This window comes from Vigna unguiculata, chromosome 3 (assembly GCF_037176805.1).
Source record: "Vigna unguiculata cultivar grain cowpea cultivar isolate G323 ecotype 2 chromosome 3, ASM3717680v1, whole genome shotgun sequence".
Lineage (NCBI taxonomy): Eukaryota > Viridiplantae > Streptophyta > Magnoliopsida > Fabales > Fabaceae > Vigna > Vigna unguiculata.
Window position 1 is genome coordinate 52,107,384 of NC_140794.1, and position 15,028 is coordinate 52,122,411.

Below are 15,028 nucleotides of genomic sequence, written 5' to 3' on the forward strand. Positions count from 1 at the left end.
GTGTAATAATGCATCCAACGTTTGTTTTTTTCTCCTTAGGATCCTTCGAAACCATGTATTCTTTAGAGGTTCCATATCCTTTTGATCTTTATTCTTGTGTTGGATCGACTAAAAAAACATAATATAATTGTAGAACAAAATAAGAATTTTATTTTATTTATTTATGATAATTGTACTATACATATCTGAAATTGAGTCATGTAAGTGAGACTATCTCGACTTATGCATCTATACCAATCTCGTACTTCTTATATTATATTAGATTATGTCGCGTAAGACATATTTCCTTGGACAAGTATTCATAGAATATTAAACAAATTAATTAAGATAATAATCTACGTAATACGCACTTACCTCCTCTAAAATTAAGACGATATCTAAACCTGAAAATATCTTATATCGAAGTATGAGAGAAGAGTTTCTTTAGTGTGTGTGTGTTTTTTACTGTACTACCACCTCCTAATCCCTTTTAGATCAGACACCGCTCTCTCTTTCATGCTTTCCGTAAATAAAGTAGTTAAATTTTACTTGAAGCACAATAACTAATGACGAAATAAGCTTGTTTAAAAGGGGGAATTTGTGTAGAGTGGAATTGTATTAATGATCAAAGTTAGATGTAATTTACGAAGGCATGATTGGTATAGTGGAGCCCTTTTGGTGTGAGTTGTGGCCCAAAGGTTACACTCCATTGAATGCCATCACATCCCATCATGATGGTGGTAGCAAGCAAAATCAATCTGTCTGCATGCAATGTCGTTTTAAAATTTGGTTTCATTTCAGGATCAAAAGGGTTATTTAAATGAATTTATTCTAATATTACAGATCCTGATTCCACAATCAACCCAACTGAACAGAGAGTGGAATTTTGTCCTGGTTTTTCCCTTTAGGAAATGGCAGGGGGCAGGTTGGCCCCAATTTTTTTTAATTTCACATGCCTCTTTCTTTTCTCTCTCAGTTATGACGCACCAACCAGTGACTCTCTAATTCAAACCATATCAAACCTCTCCTCAGCTACCTATGGTAGATGGCTTCGCCATCCCAGGAAAACTTCTTTCCCCACTTACCCAAAACATGAATACATATCTGTTACAACAATATAACAGTTTCAACTACCACAAATGCACCCTCACTCTGTTCCTAACAAACCAATCTTTTTTAACGTGTGTCACGTGCATACCTTACTTGGCCCATTTCTGAAATGCCAAAGTAAAATGTCCATGCCAGAATTCCCGATACGACCATCCTCACCTTATGCATGCAATGCATTGCAACCATACTTCAAACCATGGTCCACAACTCCACAACCAGTTACTCTGGGTTGACGCTAAGTTGCACAACTGTTACTTACTCCATTCTTAAGTTATCACTTTCCAAAGATGCAACCATTTGCTGCATTTTCTTTTCTTAAATTACAGGTGGTAGCACGTGGTAGAACTTCCAAAGAATTATCATATTACTAAAGTAAAGTTTAATAATTCTTTTCCCGTATAAAACTCTCATTGTGAACTCTATTTCTTAAATACAAAAGGTTTATAGAAAGCAGTTCTGTACCTAAAATAAATATTTATATTTTATGTGTGTCATAAATAGATAGTGTCCATAAAGTTTTTTGTGTGACTCATTTTGAAAGCTTATTTGGTTATTTTGTCAGTATCATTTCATAAATACTGTTTTGAAACATGTACACATTTCTTTCTTTAATATCAAGTGTCGCTGCATGTCTCTTTCACCCTCCTGTCAGTGGTACCCCATAAAAGAACAAGACTTTCTCACGATGCTTACACTGTTCCCCGGTGCAGGATCAGAACAGCAACAGGCCGTACCATAAAACAACAAGTGCTACATGATGAAGACACGGACTTTATATAACAAAATACTCCCACCAATCCTAATGTACAAATTGCAAAACCATTAAAGAGAAGAAATATTCAAACATTTAACACCTAAGAGAGAAACCCCACCCCGAAAGAAGAAGAAAACTGAAGAAAACAAGTAGATAAGCTATCACAACCCAAAAGAAATAAATATGAAACACATCCCTTCAAATGCTAAGAAGATCAGGTGGTGAAGACTGAGGAGGACGTTGATCATCTTTAGGTTCCTTAGATGTTGTGGTTGGAGACTCTAAACTGTTAGATGATGACAGAGAGGACTCTGTGATTGTTAAGTCCCCCTGTTTAGAGCTTGGCGGCTTTGGAAGCTCGGTGAGAATTTGAACAACTTCTCGCATAGTAGGTCGCTCCACCGCCTGTTCCTCAACACATAGCATGGCTACATAGAAAACATGCATCACCTCATGGAGGGGAACTGATGGAAGTCTAGGATCAAGAACCTTCAAAACCCCTTCCTTGTTTGAATCCGTCATTTTCCTCACCCATTGCACAATGTCCACACCATCACCAAACTCCCCAACCGGTTTCCTGCCTGTTACAAGCTCCAAAAGAACAACTCCAAAGCTGTACACGTCGCTTTTCTCATCAACTTTTAACGTGTAGGCATACTCTGCAGTCGAAATCACAAACTTAAATCAGCCACATTAATTGAAAACAATTAAGTGAATACGAGATAATGCCATGGGAATTTGCTATCCATTTACTTTGACGTACATGTTGCCAATTAATCACCATCTGTTTTCAACTGTGAACATCTCTAATCTATGACTGCAGGACTGCCTAATTATACGATGGGAGCTACGATGAACACTCAAACGACACACTGGGCTAGTTATCTCTTTAAACAGTAACAGTATTTCGAAGCAACATAAATTAGAGGACAAATCAAAGCGGTCGTTATTATTAGTGTGTCATGAAAAGGAAAACGAGTCAAGGAAGGCAACATAGGATGTTAGCGTTTATTAATTAATTAACCACATAAAACGTCCAAACCAAACAGTAGTGTCAATACTGTTCGATTCTAACCCTAAACGAATGATGTTGAGTGACATGAGACAAGCTCCGATCATTAAGGATTCCATATAGAAATAAAGGTTGTTAGTCACGCTAGTTCAACGTCTAAATCATCAATTATGTTGAATTTCAATATATTACCTGGAGCTATGTATCCATAGGAACCGGCAATTGCAGACATGCATTCAGATGTTCCAGAATCTTGAAGGAACTTAGCGAGCCCAAAGTCCGCAACATGAGCTTCAAAGTTGGAATCAAGAAGGATATTGTTGGATTTAACATCTCGATGGACAATGAGTGGCGAACAGTCATGATGTAGATAGCAAAGGCCCTTGGCGGCCTCCACAGCAATCTTATACCTTGTGTCCCAGTGCAAATGACCACCTTTCTTGCCATGAAGAACCTCACCCAAACTTCCATTAGGCATATACTCATACACCAAGAGATTTGTCTCGTGGTTTGAACAGAAACCCAACAGTCTAACAATGTGTCTATGTCGAATCCTCCCCAAAGTCTGAATCTCAGCATTGAAACCATGGTCATGCGAAGATCCCCTGCTCATGGCAGGTAACCTTTTCACAGCAACCTGATCCCCATTCGGCATTGCACCTTTGTACACAATGCCTGCACCTCCTTTTCCTATTATGTTGTCCTCCTTCAAACAGTCCAGAACATCATCAGCAGTGAAGTCCAAACGCTGGAATGCAGTTAATTTCCACGTACGAGCTTCACTGGCCTTTTTCAAAGCCCGAGCTTTGATTATTGCCGCAACAGCAAATGCGATGGAGCACACAAGCAACCCTATAACTAACAGAAGCTTCAACGAAGAAGAGAGAGGACCTTTAACATGAGGTTGACGAGGGCCATTGGCAACCCCGTCTTTGCAAGGACCCAAGTAAGGACCACAGAGTTCAGTGTTCCCTAGGAAAGAGGTATAGTTAAAGTAGCCGAACTGCCCAGTTCCAGGAACCAAACCAGAGAGATTGTTGTAGGAAAAATCAACAGAAGTTAAACTTTGCATAGAAGCTATGGAGCCCGGAATTGAGCCAACTAAATTGTTTCTTGAAAGGTTGAGATAATTCAATATCCGCATGGCAGTTATCTGGTTTGGAATCTCACCAGAGAGCTCATTGCGGCTGAGGTCAATGAAGGTCAAAAGCTTGCATTTGCTTATCTCAGGAGCAATGGGACCCGAAAACTGATTATGGCTAAAATCAATCTTGGAAAGCTGTTGCAGCCTGCCTATCTGCGAAGGGATTTGACCCGAGAACTTGTTACCGTCGAGAAGAAGCTTCTGCATGCTGGTGAAGTTTCCAATGGTGGGTGGCAATGGCCCAGAGAGCTTGTTATTAGAGAGACTAATCTGACCGAGATTAAGAGCAACGGAACCAACCTCAGGAAACTGTCCCGTGAGAAGATTGTTCTGAAGCTCTACTTGGGTGAGGTTGGGAAGCCCAAATAGCCCAACAGGAATAGAACCATTAAGAAAGTTCTCCCCCATTCGAATCCTAGTCAGAGACTCGCACTTCCCAAGCGAATCAGGAATTGGACCGAGCAGATAATTTCCAAGAGTTATCAGAGTCTGAAGACGATTCCCGTAACACATATCAGGGGGAAGCATTCCCGTCAACTTGTTCGAAGAAAGATCAACGAGAGTGAGTTTTCCATTTCTTCCCAAACTCCGAGGAATGCTTCCGGTGAAGTTGTTCTCCCAGAGCTGCAAAACTTCCAGCGCCGGTAACTCGCCGACAAACTCGGGAATGGCACCGTGGAGCTTGTTCCGGAAGAGGTTCAGCAAGGTGAGATTCTTGAGCTCCGCAAAGTTCGCCGGAACCTCGCCGGAGAGAACGTTGTTGGACAGATCCATCGACTTGAGACTCTTCAGGTTCCCCAGTTCAGGAGTGAGCGAGCCGGAGAGCGCATTCACCTGAAGAAAGAGCGTGTCCATATTCTGAAGCCTTCCGATATCAGCCGGAATCTCGCCAGAGAGTCCGCAATACGCGGCGTCGAAACGGACAAGCTGGGACAGGTTTCCCATCTCCGGCGGTATGCCGCCGGAGTAAGCGTTGTAGTAGCCAATGTAGAGCTCGCGAAGCGCGGTGAGGTTTCCAAGCTCCGGAGGGATGTTCCCCGTGAGCTCGTTGCCGGACACGGCGAGGTACTGGAGGTGCTGCCAGGTACCATACTCGGGAGGGATCTGGCCGGAGAAAAAGTTGCCCCCGAGGTGGAGGTGGCGGAGGAGGGGCATGGCGGCGACGGCGAGGGGAAGGGGACCCGTCATGTTGTTGTTGTAGAGGTCAAGGACTTGGAGATTGACGAGGCGGGCGAGGTTGGAGGGGAAGGTGGTGTTGAAGGCGTTGTTGGAGAGGTTGAGATGGCGGAGGGCGGAGAGTGCGGAGAAGGAGGCGGGGATTGGGCCGGAGAACTGGTTGTCGGCGAGAGAGAGGTAGGAGAGGAAAGGGAGGTGGGAGAGGTCATCGTAGAGTGTGCCGGAGAGGGACAAGGAGGTGAGGTTAAGGGTGGTGACGTGGCGGCGCGAGTCGCACGTGACACCGAACCAGGAACAGTAGGGAGTGGTGGTGTTCCAGGAGGAGAGAGCATGCGTAGGATCGTCGGTTATGGAAGAGTCTTTAAAAGAGAGAAGCGCGCGATATTCAGAGATGCGCGCAGCATGGAGTGTGTGAGAATGGAAGAGGAAGAAGAAGATGGAGCAGAGGAAGAGTCGCATTTTGTGTGGGAATGGAAATGGAAATGGAAAAATGAAAATGAAAATGAGGAGGGAAGGGGAGTGAGTTAAAGGGTGAGTGAGTGAGTGTTGTGTGTGTACATTGTTGTATTCTGTGTTTTTTTGTGTGAATGCTACTGATCACTGACCCCTGTGCAGAGTGAGTGGATGAGGGCTGAGCCAGTGCTCAGCCATGCCCCCAGACCCTCCCATCGAACACACACACACACATAATGTTACCAATGTTCATCTTTTCCTTTTTCTTTTTATTTTATCACCCTTGCACATCATACCATACCTTCACACTTTCAACGATTGAAACAGTGTTTACTGTAACAAGAAATCATTATCTAAAAAATTCCCGAAAAGCTCTCCGTAGAATACCTATAGTATGTCTACTGCATGTTTTGAGGTTTGTGTTTGGTAACTCATTTATGAATTGTTCTATTGTTGTACCATTACACAAATTTTGGTTTCTCCTGTCTAATTCTATCACTGTCCTTTAATGCTCACGCATTTATACATTTGTCACTTTATCTTTATATTATTTTAATTGATTAATTAAGGTTAGAGTGGTCTTCTGTTCTAGAATTTTTATTATCTCATCATAGACAGAAGTACGTGAAGAAAAAAAAAGAATATATATATATATATATATATATATATATATATACATATATATATATATATATGTTATTGGCATTTTCTGAAGTGTCACAACATTCAAGGTTTCTTTCAACAAATTTGGTCCCTTCTCGTGTCCAAGCTTTCGTCTATGGTCTTTTATTATTCCTCTATGGTTTCTTTTGCATGACACAACAAACCTAATTTGGTAATGACGAATGCACATTAGTTTTATATTGGTGATGAGTAAAGCGGGGTTGAGTTAGTACAATACAATTTCTAATGGTTTTGTTTATTTAAAACTTAAATCTTAAAATAAGTGCTTTTAAAATGAAGAATGTTTAAGATTACTTTTTAAAAAATAAATAGATTTTTTAATAAAAAATCTTAAAAAACTACTTACTTTTAAAATGAAAATTTCATATATTTTGCTTAAAATATCATATAATCACATAAAAATTCTACTTCTTTTACATTATATATAATTTTTAACTCATACACGTACCTATTTTCTTATTATTTAAATAGAATGAAGAAATTTTATTTATCTACAATTTCTTCTTTCCTTTGTACTACTATTTCCTTCAATTTCTTTCCTTTATACTATTAATTGCAGCCTACTATTTCTTTTACGTGGTTTATGGAAACATATTAATTAATGAGTTAATAGGACACTAATGACTGATTTTAAAAAAAATTGAATTCGAAATAATATACTCAAAATTTAATTATTATTACTAATAAAAGTAAAATAAATTAATGAATTATTAATATCATGTTTCAAAATAGGTAAACTGTTTCAAAATTGGTAAAAGAAATTGAATTTGTATTGTTTTTATTTTCACATGTGACTTATCACTTTTAAAAAAATAATCTATTTTTCTATTCTTCATAAGTATACCTATGATAATCAAACGCAATTGAAATCAACCAAGATATGAAAAAACACATAATAATTAACTTATGTTCATAAAAAAACACTATATAAAAACTCATGAGATAAAAAAATATGAAATTAATATTGTACTATCAAGTGTGGTGGCAAGAGAGAATTGTATTTTTTTCTTCAAAATGAACTAAACAGGTAAGAAATGAAAGTATAAATAATTAGTTTGTGTTTAACTTTTTTTTTCAGAAACAAAAAAAATACATGTAAAAGAGGGAAAGATAATAAGTCAAGATTTAAGGATAAAAAAATCTTAATAAGTTTTTATTATTTGTTCAATTTAATTTTATGTTTTACTATTTATTAATATTAAATGACGTGGTTTTAGATATGTAAAAGTGAGTCAACCTGACTCACACGGGTTGACTCACCACGAGATGAGTTAAAAATGAGTGAGCCCAACCTGGCTCACTTTATCGTGAATCAGAAATTTTGCAATCCGGCTCAACCCACCACGGGTTGGTGAGTTAAGTGGGTTGACTCAACCCACATAAAAAAATATTTATTTTATTTATTTAAGTATTTAAATAATTTTTAAGCAACTCATGAAATGACAATCACAATAGAATCAATAACCAATTTCTTCATCATGCTCACCACCAATATATGATGAATTGTTTCTAATAAAGTGTCCATATAGTCCATATTATTACACATTTTCTGTCATGTTATTCAACAAAATATAAATAAAAAAATTACACATTTTTGTATTGCTAATTTAGAAAATTTTGTTTATAAGATGGTTGCTTGAGTAATTTACTATAAAGATTATAGTTAAAGATTAAAGTATCAATATATATAACTTGACAATCAAATTAATTAAACATTCAAACTATTCATTATATATTATTGAGCAACATTCTAACATTTAAAAATATGAAACTGTGAACCTATATAATTAGGAGTAGTAAATAATTATAAAAAAAATTGTAAAACAATGTTGGTAGGTTAAGTGGATCAACCCAACTCGAACTCGTTTAGCCCATGGGTTAAGTGAGTTGGGTTGAGTTCAACCCACTCTTGCAAAAACTAAATTTTTCTCAACCCAACCCGGTTTAAACCTGTGGTGAGCCCGGTTGGCTCACAAGTTGAAATCCATTTTGACATCTCTGTGTGTTTTATAAAAAAATAAAAAATGTATCTAATTTAACTCTCATAAATTTTCATTATATATATATATATATATATATATATATATATAAAGAATTTTAAATTTTTGGGAGGTCTCCTCATCTTCAAAATAAATAAATCCACCCATAGAGGCATATAAAATGTGTTTAACAATGCATGTGTATGCATGAAGATTATAAGCATGTTGTTGTTGTCAAATTGGTTATTTTTAAGAGAAAACGTTAATTTAGATTTAGTTCAAGTGTATTGAAAGGAACTAGTTGTGTAAGATTATTTTGACTCTACTAGTATTTAACTCATGTAGAGGAAGATAACTAGGTGTTGAGAGTCGAATAATACTTAATAGAGTAAACGGTATGATATATGATATAAAAGAGATATAAGAAGTTCAACTTGAGTTATTAGAGAAAAAATGAGATGAGGTATGGTAGTTCGATGTTTAAACCTTAGCTAACTACTTTTTTATATATAAAATACTTATATATATATATATATATATATATATATATATATATATATATATATGTGTGTGTGTGTGTGTGTATTAATATTTGAGTTTAATATTGTAAAAATTAGCTTATTCTTAAATTTTGTGTATCTGTTATTTTTTTTTATCTCTTTTGTGATGATCGTATATTCTAAATATACGAAAACAGATGTAGAAGCTGATAGTGATAGTGACATTTGAGAGTTAGAACGGGAAATTGAAGGATTTTGATGGAAATATGGTAGAGATGATGAATTATAGTTTTGAAAAACTCTAATAAAGTTCCCTAGTTTATATTTTGAAATACTCTTGAGTTCATTATCTAGTGTAAAAAACTATAATGTGAAGTTATTTCGAAAGACTTTATTAATGCTACATAGATCGTATGATAATTAACCATTGATATATGTTGTTTAAAATAGTTGGAGTTGTTACACACGCACACACATAAAAATATAATAAATATCAACATTAAGAAATCAATAAAAATATGTATTGATATATTAAATAATAAGAAAAAAGTATGTATAATAAGTTAGAGATATCTTGCAAATCAATACAATTATAAAGTAATCAAATAAATAAATGATGTTAGTGGCTTTTTAGTGAACAAATTTAACTATTAGATTACTATTTTATGGACTTCTTAATGAGAAAATATATTATAACATTATCAAATGAATAAATAGTATGGGGTTAAGGACAAGATATTTGTAAGATTAAAAAACAAACAAATAGAATAAGGTTAAAGAAATCTCATTAAGCAAAGATGGTCATACCATGAATATTAAGCAAATATAATGACTTTAGACATACTTCACTCATAAACAAAAATTAACTCTACGGTACTAAATTTTATTTTTAAAATATGTGTTTGTTTAACCGAATTTTGTAAATCTTTCTACAAATAGTTTCTTTATATATTACAACATTACAAACATATATAAATGTATATATATTTGATGTCTGACATTATATGATAATAAGATAAAATTGTTGGAAAATTTTCAAATATATAATATGTGGGATATATGAGATATTTACATGGTCAATTATTTTCGTAGATGTGATTCATTTGTCAATCAATTTTATAATTGTTGCATAAAATTTGATATTGTAATCCCATATAATTGGCAATAATTTATTATGGCAACTACTCTATGTGTTTTGTACGTTGGGTCATCAGATTTGCTCTCTTATGCAGTATACTATACCATCAAAGTTTTAGAAAGTGAGAGTTTGAAATCAAAAATCACATTAAAGATTCTCATATGACAGTGGCAATGACTGGAGTTTAGTCCTTAATCCTTTTTCGGCATTAGTTTTACATTTGGGATCAGAGCAATGTTGAATGTGTATCTTATTTTTAATCTGTCGTGGTTATCCTCTTGGATTCTTTATTTGTGTTTGATATCGAACATAATATTATCGGTGTTGGAGATATCACTATTGGATTTTGCGGTTGTAGGTACAAAAGATCTCGGAGCATCTGCATTGCGGTCCTTCGAGGCTTTGCTGCAATAATTCTAGGAATCTGAAATTTGTTTTGTGTACTCATGTAATGCAAAACGTTGTCACTTGATTATGGCAATTGACACCATTTTTGGACTGTGGGTGTGTTGAATATTTTACGGTTGAAGATGAATAAAAAATACAACTTCTATTTTTTTAAAATAATGAGGAGTATATAATTTGTTTTATATTCATATTATACCGTGAAGTGAAATATTTGACGGTGTGATGGTCAAGTAACCCTTTCATTTGAATTATTGTATGAGTTTATTAAGGATTGACATACGATTGTTCCTTTTACATCTTTTGATAAAATAACTCCTTCATATAAACTAAAGCATATAATATATGTTTTTTGTGCGTACTATAAGGTTTTATACATAATATATGTTTTTGTAGGTACTATAAGGTTTCATATGTATGGAATCGAAAGAATCCTTGGATTGTTCAGAAGATCCTTTCAATTGGCTAGAATATGTTACTTGAATGAAACTAGATCTCGTGGAATCATTTTGAAGATTTGATGATACATTCCGTAACTTACTAAAAAAACCGATCCCTTTTTCCCAACCACACATTGTCTAACCAAATCCAATTCTCTCGTGACATGTTCCTCAAAAAATCCGATGTGCGGACTCTTCCCCCAACTAATGAAGAGATCTTGACGGAATTGTCACATATGAAATTGAGCACAATTTTGCAAAGAAATAGCCCAAAGTTTTTGTACATACTATAAGTTTTATACGTACTATAAGTTTTTGTACATAATATATAATATATGTTGATATAAATTATATATTGTATATTTAACTTATATAATGAATATTATTATTTATTTTTACTGCATTATAAATAATGTTGATACAAATATTTATTTTGAATGTCTAAATGGTGGATATATTTTCAATGAATTATAGAGTGATTGTAAGATCCGCGGAATTTAATTAATTAAATAATTAATTAATTAATAAATGCGGGTAGGTAGTGTATTTATGACATTAAATTCTAATGGATATGACGTGGAAAAGTACTAGTCAAGTGGTTAAGAGTACTTTATTGTGTGAGAGGACTTGATCCATTATGTTTTGGTTGATTTATTATTAATTTTAATATTATACATGGTCGTGTTGGGTGATAACATGATTGTAAAAGTATGTGAATTTGCATGAAACATGAATTGGCTTGGTGGTTTAGCTTTGACTTGGCATTGGTAAGGTCATGGGTTTGAACCTTGGTGAGTTAGATTTAACTTTTTTTGCTTAAAAAAATTAGTGGTGGGTTGAATATGAAAGGGTGCTTAAAAAAATTAATGGTGGGTTGAATATGAAAGGGTGGAGAAAACCTAGCAGAAAGGGCAGCTATTCAAGTTTTTAAGCAAGGGAGTTGAACCCGAAATCTTATGTTAATTATATGGTTTTACATGATTGGGCTGTGTGTACCCTAAATTTTGTGTCTAAGCTGATGGAAGTTGTAATTGTTTGGTCTGATGGTAATTGCTCATACTTCTTATGCAATTGAATGAAAATAATGAGGGTTTGGGGAACTGTACATATGAGATATGGTATAAACTGAGATTTCGGGATTTATTTTGGGTCTGAATTGTGTGTACATGTTTGGTGCATTATTCTGGATTGTGTGGCATGAATTGGAGTGTGAATTTGGGTATGTTGTTATTGTTGTGTGTGTGAAATAGTGCCAGAGTCTGCATATTTCGCCTAAGCGAGCCAGGCTCGCCTAGGCGAAATATGCAGGGACTCGTAAACCTTTTCTGTTCGAGCATCTCGCTCAGGCGAGGTGATTTGGTCTTGGGCGACAGGCCATCTCACTTAGGCGAGTGTGTCTCGCCTAAGCAAGAACCCGTGTGCGTTTTGAGTGATTTGGTTGCACATCTCGCGCAGGCGGGATTTACTGTTTTGGGTGAAAGTGTGTATCGCTCAGGCGACAGCCTCTCGCCTAAGCGAGAGTTCGAGAAACTAATGTGGTCCATTTGAGGTTCACCGCCTAGGCGAGGTGTCTTAGATATGAGCGAAGGATGGGCTCGCCCAAGCGAGAAGGAACTCGCTTAGGCGAGACTTTGTGGGGTTGCTACTGTACTAAGACTCGCTCAGGCTCGTGAGTCTAGCTTGACCGAAATGGATTGGGATGTGGAACTAAGGCTTTTAGTCCAAGCAAAGAAAAGTGCAGGGATATACTTCAAGGAAATCTGATAGTGCAGTATCATATTAGTGATGTTGAACACGAGATGTGTTGTCTACAATGCTTCTAAGATATCTCAATGGTGGGTTTGCTGGTTGTTCCATGGGTTGTGGCCCGGAACGTATCCTTGGGTTGTGGCTCAGGATAGGGGTGAAACACGTGGCATTCTATGGGTTATGGCCCGGAATGACTTTCCTTGAGTTGTGGCTCGGGATAGCGGATGAACACGAGGAACCTTTGAGTTGTGGCTCGGGTTGGCGAGTGTTGTCGGTGTGAGTGTGCTGGTTGTGGCCAGTACGGATGGGTCCAGATGGATTGCCTTCTTCAGTGATTTGTTGACGAGTTTGGTAGTCCAGGGACATTACGGACTATGTTCGTATTTGGGAACTCCACCTGGCGTTACGATGTGTGATCTGTAGCATGGTTCTCGCACGTGCTCTATCGGTTGTGACCGATAGGTGTGGCAGTAAGGCGCTTTGAGATACTCACTAGAAGATGTAGAACATTGCTAGCATGGTTGTGACCATGTGGAAGAGCTGGAAGGAGTCTCCTTGATGTGCACTGATACTACATGGTTGTGGCCATGTGGAAGGAAGGTAACGAGTCTTCCTTGGTGTGTATGGATGTTACATGGTTGTGGCCATGTGATAAAGAAGGAGGGGGTTCCTTGACGATGAAATGATATCATACATGGTGGTGGCCATGCGGAATAAAAGAAGAGATTTGATTTTGATGTATTTTCTTATATATATATATATATATATATATATATATATGTTTGGTGTATATTTATGTGTTATTTTCTTAGCTCATCCTATCTGTTTGTGTTTGGCGATGATCGTGTACGCGGTACACGTGAGCAGATGATATTGCAGGTGGAGCTGGTGAGGCTTAGCTGCGGAGAGGGGATAGCCTGGGAGTTTTACATGATTTTGTTTTGAAATATTTTGTAAACTCTCATGAGAGGCTTTATTATTATGTTCAGTTTTTATGATTTATGAACTTTGGTTATATTTGGAATTAATAAAAATAGTTTTAATTTCCCACGTTTTTGGGAAATGATGTATTATTAAATGCAATGTAATTAGTTATTTTCTTTATTTTTTATTAAAATTTGAAATATCCCGTAGGAATGTTACAGTGACCACAACATCTTTAATTGATTTATAGTTATAATCACGTAATAAACATTAATATTCATTAATTATAGGTTATGTGAAGAATTGTTTTACCCACAAGAAGGAATCTTCTTCCATCTATATGATTAGTTAAGATGAAATATTAGATTATATTTCTCAAATTGCCCACAGGAATTGAGAAAAGGAACATAGTCTAATAGTTTATCATTTGGTTAGGTGAGTCTAATTGAGTAAGACTATAGCCCACAGACAAGTTTTATGTCACTAGATTCATTCATTAAGACGCATGTTTACATCGGTAAAACATAATAGTATAATAGTTTTATCATTTGCTTAATGAGTCAAATTGAGTAATAATTTAACCCATGTGCAAGTTTTATGTCACTAGATTCATTCAAAGATGTGTGTTTATATCGGTAAAACATAATAGTATAATATACATAGCAAATAAACCCGCTCTCGTAGGTATTGCCCGAACTCATCCTCGTTTTGACGAGGAATCCCCGCATTGACTAGGTTTAGGTATTGGAATGTACATATTCGCCTCGTCCCGTTCCCATACTCATTATAATACTTGTCCCCGCCATATCCCCGTCATCGCTTAAATTATTAAAATATTCTTACTAAATTAAGTAATCTTTTATAATATATATATATATATATATATATATATATATATATATATATATATTACAACACATTTTTTATTTTTTTAATTCTTCTTCTTGTTTGTTTTTTATGAAATTCATTAGTATCTCCAATATATTATACATCATATTATAACCTTTATCCAATTATGTTTAATTGATGTATTATAATTTTTATTAGTGTAAAAAAAAAAGATTCATTAGAATTTAAAAAATTGAAGTAAACAAACATTTAAAATATATTTTAATTTGAATATTTTTTTTCCTTTTATATATTTTTTAAAATATTTTTAAAACTTATCAACTAGGTTTCATTAATGTTTGCAAATTTAATAAATGTTTTGGTTCTCACGAAATTTTATTTGGTATTCTAATCTAAAATGTAAAAAATTATAATTTATTTCAAAGTATTTGATATCGAAAAAACAACCATCTTCTTAATATTGAATATTTGATAATATTTTGGTTCCTTTACCGTAATTTTTTATTATTTTATAAAAATTAATTAAAATTAATATTGAAGTAGTAAGAAAACGGGTACAGGTATGGGTACGAAATTATACCTGTTACCGATGAGGATGGGGATGAGACAAAAGTCTGATACCCGTTGGGTTTTGGTATGGGGATGAGGATGAATTTTCTCTACGGAAATGAGTATGGGATGGCCAAACATGTCCCTGCCTCGTCTCGTTGTCATCCCTAATCTCAATTAGTC

The 15,028-nt window shown here is 35.3% G+C and overlaps 1 protein-coding gene across 1 annotated transcript; it reads right to left on the reverse strand.

The window, feature by feature from the left end:
- Nucleotides 1-1,844: 1,844 nt before the first annotated feature.
- Nucleotides 1,845-5,842, reverse strand: LOC114176234 (uncharacterized). The gene is made up of 2 exons (XM_028061195.2): nt 3,048-5,842; nt 1,845-2,502 (listed from the first exon to the last, which is right to left on the reverse strand). The coding sequence occupies exons 1-2, from the start codon at nt 5,632-5,634 to the stop codon at nt 2,042-2,044; spliced, it is 3,048 nt and encodes a 1,015-aa protein (XP_027916996.1). The 5' UTR covers nt 5,635-5,842; the 3' UTR covers nt 1,845-2,041.
- Between the last annotated feature and the right edge of the window lie 9,186 nt (nt 5,843-15,028).

What these genes read in the sequence shown, in the direction of transcription:
- LOC114176234 (XM_028061195.2), bottom strand. Translation starts at nt 5,634, where the DNA reads ATGCGACTCTTCCTCTGCTCCATCTTCTTCTTCCTCTTCCATTCTCAC. An exon ending in CTATGGATACATAGCTCCAG is followed by an intron (nt 2,503 to 3,047) that starts GTAATATATTGA and finishes TTTCGACTGCAG; the next exon opens with AGTATGCCTACACGTTAAAA.